Here is an 11,485-nt window from a genome sequence, read left to right on the forward strand (position 1 = left end):
CGGACGGTATCGACGAATTTGAACGATAGCTAAAAATCGGTCGGGCAACTTTAGGCCATTTCGGGCAAACTTAGACCAACCGACATAAATCTATTTTTAGCCGACGTGCCGGGACATGTCTTCGTTTTTTATTATATTTCTAAGGGGGTTTTAAACTAGGTTAGTAAGTGAAAGCTTTGAGTAACAAGGGGCTACAGGCATAAGATTCTAGTCTATTTGAGAAAGAGAGGGTGAGAAGGGGCTTCGCTAGACGATTCATTACATCGCTCCCCGTCATACCAGATTGCGTCCCGCAATCCAAAAGAAATTTAGGGCTCTCTTGGGCGGTTATTCTGCGGTCGGTACACTGCTGTAGGAGGGGGGTGGGGGGGGGTTTACAACAACATTTCCATATTAAACCACAAAGTCCAAGGGCATAGCAGCCGCGAGCGAGTAAGAGGAAGGCAGCGATAAGTAGAATAATAAACGAGTATACTTTAAAATTCTCGAACCAATTGGTAAAAGTGCCGAGACCGGCTTTTTCAGCTGCCGAAACGACGATTGCGGATGCTCCTGTGTTTAGATTTGGTCCAGTCGCGGAATGTTCGTTCATGGCTGCTGTAATGTCGGCCATCACATCCATTGGGCTAACCGGCGTATCGGTATATGCGGGATTGGTTTGATGCTGGTACTCGAAGAAATCGACATCTTGGTAACGAAAAGCGTCGGCTAGGTCACGCTGCGGAACGACGACGGATGCTTCGACCAGTTGCCACGTGTTATTGCGGTAGGCATACGGTTTATCGTTGAAATTAACGATCCCACCAGTCCAGTAGCATGGCGTGAACTCTGCGAGTTCCCAACCGGATCGGCCGATGGTAGAGTTTCCGAACCGCGGCTGCGGCCCATAAATGGTGATGTCTGTCGTGAATGTAGCCGTTGTGGGAGTGCATTGGATGGCTGAGACGATGTTTCCGGTTGCGATCAGCTTAACGCACTGACGGAGACCCAGTTGTGTGGCTGCCAACCATCCATTGTATTGCGCAGTTGAAACAGCTTGTGCGTGTTTGGCGCGGCGCTGGTCGCATTGTATGCTCTGGACGATTCGGATGAGTTCGTTCTCGTGGCGGATGGCGGCATCCTCTAGATATTGGATCCTAGCGTTTTGCCGGATATTGATGTCCAGGAAGTCGTTCACGTTAGATGTGCTGTTCTTGATGATTGAAGGCACGGTGGTTGCGGTTGGTCCCAAAGGGTATGTGATGAGGAATAAATGATTGTCTCCAACCACGGTCCAACTGTCGATCTTTTTGTCGCATTTCACTGTCTGGCAACGTGACATTCGACGTACATGGAAGTCTAGTTGTTTGGAGTCATCTTGGAGAATCCAAGTTCCGTTTGTTGATGACTCGTACCAGTATCCTACACCTTTTTCTAGTTGCCTGAGGGAGATATCGGTTGTTTTCCCATATGTGTCGATCCAGAATAAGGTGAGGTGATTATGGGATATTGAGCCGTGCGACACGTTGGCTTTTCCCAATGGTGTGTTAATTATATCGCCTTCATCGGTTCGGGAGAGAACGACTTCTTCCAACATGCAGTTGGTGGTGACCACAGTAGTGGTCCTCAGCCAATATCCTACATCGTCTGGCTCTTGATTGAATACCCATTTGTTTTCTGATATGGTCATTGGGTTCTCGTTGCATCGCTTTGACTGTCTCATGATATCGCACTCTACGGCTGTTGTTTCCATGGCGATGCGTTCTGGAACGATTATGGCTTGTCCCACGAAATTGATTGTGATGTGTTTGATTGATTTCCATCTGCCGCAGATATATCCAGGGAAGTTGAAGGCTGCCTTTTTGTCGGTCATTACTCGGTACTCCACATTAGTGTGAGAAGCGCGCGTGGCAGGCTCGCACAGACCGTCGGAGAATTGGAGAAGTCCAACTCCCGTCGGGTTATTGCAGTTGCATACCGTGGTTTGGAATGCTTCTGTCGATGAGAGCAGTAGCGTCAGTATGATAAGGGTCAGCATGATCTAAAAAAAAACATCTTCGTTTAACTACCATATTGCTTGGCAGTACTCTTTTCCTTTTTATACAATTATTGAAAGGGGGTTTACATATATGTATGGAACTACAGGGACACAAAATATCTAAGGCTACTTAGCCTTATGAGGCTGTATCTGGTCGGGTCTAAAATATCTTAGCTTATATGGGGGGAAACAACGGTTGGGGGTAATGGTCGCGCTAGAGAATTACAGGAGAAACATGGCAATGCTGCTGTGGGGAAAGGATGGGGAAGAAAAATTCATGAAGAGAAGGTAGAGACAAGAGAGAGGGAATGGCCTACAGAGCTACGGTGACGTACGTTCGCGTACGCCGTTCGTATCCGTTTTTATTCAAGACATCCTGAACGTTGGGCGGAAGGGGGGTGTTTGAGGGATGGAAGGGTTGTTGGAGGGGAGTTTACACGCATGGGGGGGGGGGGTAATTTAAACTCTTGCGGGAGCGTGAAGAAGGACCTGGTGGGGTGGGAATGTGTTTATTAGAGATGGCTAGTGGAGAGTTCGTTGAAGTAGGAGGCGTGGGGGAATTTTATCCGTTTGTATCCGGAGCATCATACGGGGTGGCGGGAGGGAGAGAAGGTCTACGTGATCGTCGTGTCACGCGTGTAAAAAGTTGGAACATGGGTTTAACATGGGGCGTGGGGAGCCGGCAGTATGGTGCTTAGTTCGTATGGCTATATGAAGGAGGCGAGGAAAACATAGAGGGCGCACCATATTGTTGCCCGCGGCGTATCCCCGGGCTAGAAAGAAAGAAGTTCGGGAATAAATGGTAGTGTGGGAAAAGAAAAAGGAGTCGGTACGTGCTTTCGTATATGTATCTTCTATGTTGCAGTCACTTTGTTTTTTTGTTTTTTTTTGTTATGTTTTTTTATTTTTTTTTTTTTGTTTTTTTTGTTGTTTTTGTTTTTTTGTTTTTTTTGTTTTTGTTTTTTTTTTTGCTTGTTTGTTCGTTTCTTTATTTCTTGTTTGTTTTCGTTTTTTTTTTGTTTTTGTTTTTGTTGGATCATTGCTGTATTTATTTATTTATTTTCTTTTTTATCTTATGAACCCCTTTTTTTTGTTTGCGTTTTTTTTTTTTTTTTTTTTTTACTAAAGAAGTTAAGAGGGGTTTTTTTTTGTTTGTTTTTTTGTTGTTATTGTTATCATTGAGCACATTACATGTTTAGGACAACAAATACAATGATAATGGAAAACACAAATATTAGTAGTGCTTCCCTGGCCGTTGGCAGCCATCCTGGGCTGGTTGCCGGTGGGTTGCTCGGCTGAGCCTCCATCGCCTTTCTTGCTTTGTGGATGAAATCAGTAGGTGGCCATTCCATGGTAGGAAGGCCGAACGGTGTCCATTTTCTGTTGCTCGTGCCGTTCTTCAAACGGGTCACATAGCGATCCAATGCCATGAACTTCCCCCAATCGGTGTTCCCGAATGCGTCCTCCACCAAGTGGTTCAGGCTGCAGGGGTTTGAAAAGTAGGCATCTAAGTCCGAGTCTGTTAGGCTTCCGCCTATTTTCTCGGACGGTGAGCGGTCGTCCGGCAGGCTGGCTGTCTCGTCGCTGTCGTTTGAGTTGTCCAGCTCGATGGTGCCGCTTAAAGGGGTCCCCTGCTTCCAGATGTTGTCAATGAAGCTCCAGTCTTCATCGGTAAGGGGTTCCTATTGAACGGACATGATTGTTCTGTTGGATCTGGAGGTGAAGTGGATGCTTGTTCGTCGTTTCTGGTTTGCCTAAATACTCCTTTCCGTCCCATTTTCAATGTGGCGTAGAGTTCATGAACTTGTTAGGGCGTTTCGTCCTGGTTGTAAACGGTCGCGCCGGTCCCACTTGAGTGTCTGTAGCACTTAACCTTTTCTATTAGTTTATTGTTTTCCTCCTAAGGTCAAAACAAGATGTTTATAAGGCCACCACTATTCGCACTGCTGTTCGTATTTTAGTTTAGATTTCTGCTATAAGACGTGTCCTTGGCCGGATCGTTGACCTGGCACGCAACCGTGGGAGGTTTTCATTCGGGGTTTCGGTAGGGTTATTGCCCACGTGTTCGGGAACCACGTCGCCTGGGGTCGACACGGTTGCACTCGTTGGTTCCAATGTAACCGCACCTTGGGGCGCACTACTTTCTAGTTCGATATCGTCCGTGACATCACTTCGGTCCACAATATTCTGGTCGAGTTCGTTTTCACTATCGGATCGTTCCTCTGCACGAGTTTGAGTAGCGATGTGCTTTCGGAATCGGTCATTTGGTTCGACCGAGGACTCGATATCTGGCATGGGTTCGTCCGTCCATAACATAGTCTCGTACAGAGGTTTAAGCCGGTTACTGTGCACTAGTTGGCAGTTGTACGAATTGTCTGCTATATCCACTGTACGATTGGAGTACACTTTGACGACACGATAAGGGCCTCGAAATTTCGATGTAAGCTTCCTATTGTCTCCTTTTTGCACAACCCGGACATCTAACAATACTCTATCTCCCGGTTTGTAATCGAATGTTTTTGCCCTTTTGTTGTATTGTTCTTTTTGGCGTTCTCTGGCTTTCTCATTTTCTTCTCGCGCCCGCTGAAAACTGTATCGCAGTCTTTCTAACAGCGTGTCGACGTAGCCACCCGATGGGGGTACGGCCTCGGGGACTGCTCCCAGAATTTTGTTTATGGGCATGTTACAATCCCGACCGTGCATCATGTAGTAGGGTGACTCGTTCGTGGAGGAATGAACGGATGCTCGGTACGCGAAACATATTTCCCCTAATACGTCTTCCCAATTATGATGCTGCCCGTCTACGAGTTCTTTTCTTAGCATAGTCGTGAGGGTTCGGTTGAATCTTTCCGTTTCCCCATTGCTTGCCGGGTTATATGCCGCGGTAAATCTTTGTTCGATATTGAGTTTTTTGCAAAAGTATCTAAATAGACTGGAGGTAAAATTCGGTCCCCTATCTGAGACGATCGCTAATGGGGGTCCGTGGATTAGTACAACATTTTTATAGACGCATTCTGCCGTGGTACGGGCAGTTTGATCGGGTAGGGCGACAGCAATCACGTACTTCGTGAAGTAGTCAGTGATTACGCAAATACAGTTATTTCCGTTAGGGGAGATTGGTTGGATGGGGCCTAAAAAATCTATTCCTATAACCTGAAATGGGAATTTAGCTAGTTCATGTGGGAAGAGGAAGGCTCTGAGGCTGGAGTTAGTATTCGCGATGCAAATTTCACAAGCAGAGCAGTATTCTTTTATATCTTTTCTCATTGTGGGCCAATAGTAATTATTCTTAACTTTTAGATAAGTTCTCAGGAAGGCAAGGTGACCTGACATGGGGTCGTCGTGCATTTGTTTTAGCACAACCCACCGTAAAGTAAGGGGCAGAATAACTTGGGGATTTAAAATATTTCTCTTGCTTTTTGCCGTCGGTGTTTCTATTCTATAAAGCACACCACTTGTAATTTGATAAAAACTAATTTCTTTTGCCCAAATTGGCATATTTTTTTCGTTCTCTTCTGAAAGAACTCCGTCGTCCAGATATTTCCTTATTGCTTGGCATAATGGGTCTGCTGCTTGGCTAGCTACGATATCTATTTCTACGTTATCCGCACGAATATTGGCGACGCGAAGGCGGGACAGACAATCGGCGTTTTGGTGCACACGGCCTGGCCGGTACTTAATTTTGTAATTGGTACCAGCTAATAAGATGGCCCAACGGCCTAATCTGCCGTTGTTGTCTTTCTGTTCCTCCAACCATTGAAGGGGGCGGTGATCGCTAATTACTGTAAACGGTTTATCTAGTAAGTAGTGTCGGAAATGCTTAATAGAGAATACCACGGCTAATGCCTCTTTTTCTACTGTGGCGTATTTTTTTAGCATGCCGACTGGCGTATGCTATGGGTTTCTCTACGCCGTCCTGTATCTGTGAGAGGACAGAGCCGATGCCGTAATCGCTGGCGTCGGTGAACAATAAAAATTCGAGGTCAAAATTAGGGTAGGCTAATAGCGGGGGAGTGATTAACCATGTGCGGAGCTTTTCGAAAGATATTTGGTCATCATTAGTCCAAACGAAGGGTTTGTTTAATGCGTTTTTATGGGTTTTTGCGGTCAGTGGTTGAGCAATAGCTCCGAAGTTTTCGATGAAACGTCGATAATACCCCGTTAATCCTAAGAACGATCGTACTTCTTCTGCTGAAGTGGGAACTTTATAATTGGCAATTTTGTCTACCTTTTCTGGGTCAGGACCGATGCCGTCGGTGGAAATAACATGCTCAAGGTATTTTACTGATTGCTTCATAAATTGACATTTCTTTAGTTTTAATTTTAGTCCTGCATTTTTAATTAAGGTAAAGACTTCTCGAACGTCGCTCACATGACTTTCGAAGGAATCGGAAAAGATGATTACGTCATCTAAATAAACTAGAGCTTTTTGTCCTGCTACATCTCTAAGTATATGGTTCATTAATCGTTGGAAGGTAGCCGGCGCATTACACAATCCAAAAGGCATTCTAATGAATTCGTAGAGATGTTTTCTACGATAAAGGCGGTTTTCTCTTTAGATGACTCTTCTAGCTCGATCTGCCAATAGCCTGAAGCCAAATCCAAAGTTGTAAAGAATTTCTTTCCGTATAACCGGTCTAGAGTGCTATCAATTCTGGGAAGTGGATAAGAGTCTTTTTTTGTTAAATTATTTAGTTTCCTATAGTCGATGCAAAAACGCATTTCTCCTGTTTTTTTAACCACTAAAATTACTGGTGCTGCCCATGGGGACGTGGAATGCCGTATTACGTTTGCTTGCAACATTTCTTTTATCTGCTTCTCTAATTCCTCTTTTTGGCCTTGGCCTGTACGGTAAGGTCGAAGTCGAATGGGTCCTTTTCCCTCTGTGTCGATGAAATGTGTGATTAAACTTGTACTTCCTAGCCCGGAGTCTTTTGTCGCAAATAAGTCGGTAAATTCGTTGAGAAGTGACGCCAAAGGTTTTTTATATTGGGGGTCTACATCTGGTTCGGGTACGCATTCCTTGTCCGGAGGGTTCGCCGGAGAAGCAGACTCTTGACCTGATGATACTTTGCCTATCAGTTGACAAGAGAATTCTACCTCTCCTAGGGAACTATCCCTCGGCAGAGCATGTGCCCTATTAGATTTGTTTTCCACGACGATCTGATATTTCCCGTTATCTTTTCTAGCATTTATAAAATTGTCTATAAATATTCCCTCAGGTAAATCCATACTCTGGGAAAACAAAAAGAGGGAGTTGGTGTCCATGTTATCACCATTTTCCTTAAATGTGGCCTCTACAACTTGAGAAGATCTGGGGGCAATTAGAACCCTCTTAACTAAGGTCATTGCCATTTTAACTGTCGGCTCTTGGCTTTTCGGCAATAAACCTTCTTGCTTGATTTCTTGATGACTTCCCGGTCCGTCACGGGCAAGAAATATAGTTTTAGAGCGACCATCAAAAATAAATTCGTGTTTGTCTGCGGCGTCCAAACCCAATATACATGCTTCAGATATACCGTTCGTGACGATAAATTCTTGGTCTAGTATATTGGCGCCGTAGACCATGGGTAGGGAAACTATCCCTAACGTGAACAATTTCTTATTGTGCACATCGAATAATTCTACGTCGGACTCAGAGCAACTTAGTTGATGTTCCAACGCTATTTGATTAAAAATATCTATATGTAATAGGCTTCTGGCCGCGCCAGTATCGAACAATGCTTTGAACGGGATATCGTGAATTTCTACCGAGAGTCGTGGGGCTGCTGATTTACTGAATGCTGTAATTTTTGCGACTGATGGTAACATTTCGGGGCTTACTGACCTATTCTCCGTCGACCCCACTCTATGGCCGGCCCTTATTCGTTTCCCTGATTCGTAGAGTCGTTAATTTCGTTGGGCCTTATTAAGTTTCTTTTATTGGGACAAAACTTTGCTATATGGCCCAGCTGTTGGCAAATGTAACAGGTAGGTGGCGTACCTGGTGCTGTCTGCCGTTTTAAATATCGAAAGCAAGATTCGATGCTATGGTTAGTGAGAACGCAGTTGGAGCACCCTACGGCGTTTTGCACCTGACCTGATCTGTTTTGTTGGGGAGGTTGCTGACCTGAGATATTTCCGTCGCCTTGGCCGAAGGCGTTTGTGAATGGCTGACGGAATCCGTTTGTTTGGCTTTGGCGAGTGAAAGTGTTGCGCGGGGCGGGGTTTGGGAAATTGACTTGCTTTGATTGGTTTGGGGAATAACTGGAGTTGCTTCTTATTGGTTGGCGGATTCCATTCTCTTGGCGGAAGTTTGTTCGCATGAGGTTGCCGAGATTTGTAATGATATCTGTTAGGCGATCGATTTTGTTGTTTAAATCAGGAGATGTGTTAGTTTCTTGCCGAGCGGGCTCCGTTGTGACCATCTTCAGGGTGGAGGCGATTGAGTTAATGTGGTCACGTTGCTTTTCGATTGCTTGTAATATCGCTGTGTCATTTTGTGTATTAGTCACTGCATTGACAAATATTCGTTTGTCTTTTTCTATTGTGTCCGACTGGACGCGCTTGGCGTATTTTTGTGTGATGGACCCCAGTTCTTCGAAGCTAGACACAATTTTGTGTCTTACAATGTTTTGCAGTTCAGGTTCGAGCCCTTGCAGAAATTTTTGCCGAAGTAGTCTTAATTGAGTTGTTTGTTCTTCTGGCGTTTCTTGATAATTAGAGGGATAAGCTCGTTTATAGAGAGTTTTCAATCTATAGGCGTAATTTAAAATATTTTCTTTAGGTTTCCGTTGAATTTCGTCGAACTGGGTTTGGTAAAAGTCGATGTCTTCGGAACCGTGGTAATTTTCTTGGAAGAGTTTTTTTATGTCTTCGTACTCTTAAGTATCGCTGGATTCCAAGATATTTTGCAATAAATCGTAAGCTTCGCCTGACATTTTAGTTGACAGCATGCTAATTATTTCGGAATTGTCCCAGTTGGACATATCCACGACGTTGTCGAAAAGTTTGATCCAACGGTCGAAGCGAACGGCGGGACTTCCCGAAAAATTTTGTAGTTGATTCAGCATGGTGATGGCTTCCCTGCCTTTTCGTTGTTCGGTTTTACGGTAAGTATTTGATGGTGATGCCATTTCTTGGTTGTTCTGGGCACTGTGATTGTGGGCCTTTGTTTCCTTGAATAACTGCTCTTGGTGTGTAGTCCTCTTGGTGGGTGAGTGGTCGCCGAGGTATCCCCAGGCGTTTGTTTGTTCTTCGGCTGTCTGATTGTCCACTCCCTTTGGGTACAATGTGTGTGTGTCGTTTTGGTTTAGAGGCTGAGCTCGGTTAGTATCAATCCCGATAGTGTAAGAGTTTTGTATTTCTTGTGGCGGGCAATAAACTGGACGGTTTGTATTTGGATTCCGAGGAATTGAATTTTGGCCTTCACTGGCGGTGGAAGAACTGTGACGCGGCTGAGGTTTAACAAGGGGTTGATCAATTGTCTGATTCTGGTACAAAATAGCGTGATTGCTATCTGATGCTTTGTGTTCAGAGTCGCTGCAAGGGTTTTGAGTGGCTGTATGAGAGAGTGGGTTCCCTGGCGTGTCGCGTGCTTGGGGTTGGCTTGCTTCCGGAGCACGCTTGTGTATGTCTGCGCTGTTTGCACGAATTGGCCCGTTACTTTGATGAATTCGATGATTGATTGGATTTCGATTAAGGCAGCGGTCACAAATGCACACAAAAGGGCTATCAGATCGTTCGCTTGCTGTTGTGTGGCTTTTTGGGCTTCCGCGAGTTTCGTTCTCCCTACGAGTTTGGTTAATTTGCGTAATAGGTCGGAAAAGTGAGGTGGAAGTGGAAAATGGGAGTGTTGATCGCAAATCCCCAGGTATGCGCGCTGAATGGCTTGTCGAAGTGAGTGAATTTGTTGTTCGGACGGAATGTCCTCTAGTGTCGTTGTGATATGGCTGATTATTGCACTGGCTTGCGGGTATGCCGGCCGTATACGTTGTAATTCCTGCCGAAGTATATGGGCGTATTGATTGTGTAGTGTCACGATGCTGGTGGTGATTATCCACTTTTCCATGCGTTGGTTCGGCTTTGTGTGGAAACTCGATGATGTCGGTGCCCTCTTCCTCTAGGCCGATAGCGTTGCTGTGTTGGCTTAGCGCTGCAAGGATGCCTTCGATACCGACGTAAGGTACAAAAGGTATAGGATTGTTAATGACTTCTAACGTGGAGTTGAGCGTGTGTGATGGGATATTTGCCGGTGGTGTGTTGGTATTTGGTGGTGCAATGTGGAGGTGACCTGAGAGGCGATCGACTAACTCGAAGAATGAATCGGAAGCGGTAGGAGAGGGATATGGAGTGTTAGGATTTTTGTTTGTTGCTAGGCTTCCGCTGACAGTTTCGTCCGTGTGTTTGTCTACTAAATCGAGGTGGGGTATGATAGTTTCGTTGTTCCCTATGCTGATCTTCTTGACTGGTCGGTCGGTGATAGTTTCTTCTAGAACCGAGTTGTTTGTCGGGACGTTGCTTTGTGTTTGGCCTGCTTCGGCAGTTGCTAGACGGATTTTTGAGGTTTCGCTTACACTACGTGATTCAGGAATAGAGGCGGTCTGTGTCGCCGGGGCAATAGGGCTTAGTTCGGTAGCTACGGTTTCTATCTTAGTATACTCTCCGTGTGGAATTTCACAGCTTATTGTTAAATTAGACTGTTTTGTCGATTTCTTTGGTGAAAAGAAATTAGCAATTTTATCTACCAGGGATAGGTTTGTTTTATCGGTTTCTTGGATACGTATCTTCTTGGAACGTATAATAGCTTCGGGGTTATCTACTTGACTCAAAGGTACGTAATTGAGTGTAGAACGGGTAGATCTCTTTCGAAAGGGTAAGGGGTTAAAGGTCATATAAGTCTCAGACTGAGTTAATTCAGATGCGGAATTTGGGTTATCAAAAACTGTCGTGCAAATGTTATCAGATTTGCTAGTTTTTTGGAAAAATGTACGTTTTGTCTTAGGCTTAGCACCTGTATACAACGACATTGTAAGTGAGTTCAAAAACCACTGCCACCAGATGTAAAGGAGGACACGACGTTGTCATGTTGCCTCCAATACGGAGAAATAAACTTAAACGCGGCGCTGTTACTCACAATGTCGCGTATAGGTAGGCACAAGACAATACGTATTTAAGAAACGTGTATTAGAATACCACAAATAGTCAATTGGGCGAACAGGTCGAGAGGCAACGGCCTACAGTTACGCAAATATTACTTGGGCATACACTGCTACGGAAGACTAAGACAAGTAGTGAATATTACTAAGAAGGGTACTTACGCTCAGCTTGTTGGGAATGAGGTAGCGGCTCGGAAGGATGCTGAGGTACACACGAGTTAGCTCTCTCATGGGACGACTAACTACTGCGAGTTGTCGATGGCTTTTTATACGCTAACCATCCTATGGGACAGTGCTAAAAGATAGACGGCGATATCGGGCGGTATCGGGC

At 45.0% G+C, this 11,485-nt stretch overlaps 1 protein-coding gene across 1 annotated transcript; it reads right to left on the minus strand.

The window, feature by feature from the left end:
• Positions 1-6,478: 6,478 nt before the first annotated feature.
• Positions 6,479-7,828, minus strand: LOC130695606 (uncharacterized). Its single transcript, XM_057518769.1, has one exon. The coding sequence runs from the start codon at positions 7,826-7,828 to the stop codon at positions 6,479-6,481; it is 1,350 nt and encodes a 449-aa protein (XP_057374752.1).
• Between the last annotated feature and the right edge of the window lie 3,657 nt (positions 7,829-11,485).

This window comes from Daphnia carinata, chromosome 7 (assembly GCF_022539665.2).
Source record: "Daphnia carinata strain CSIRO-1 chromosome 7, CSIRO_AGI_Dcar_HiC_V3, whole genome shotgun sequence".
Classification (NCBI taxonomy): Eukaryota; Metazoa; Arthropoda; class Branchiopoda; order Diplostraca; family Daphniidae; genus Daphnia; species Daphnia carinata.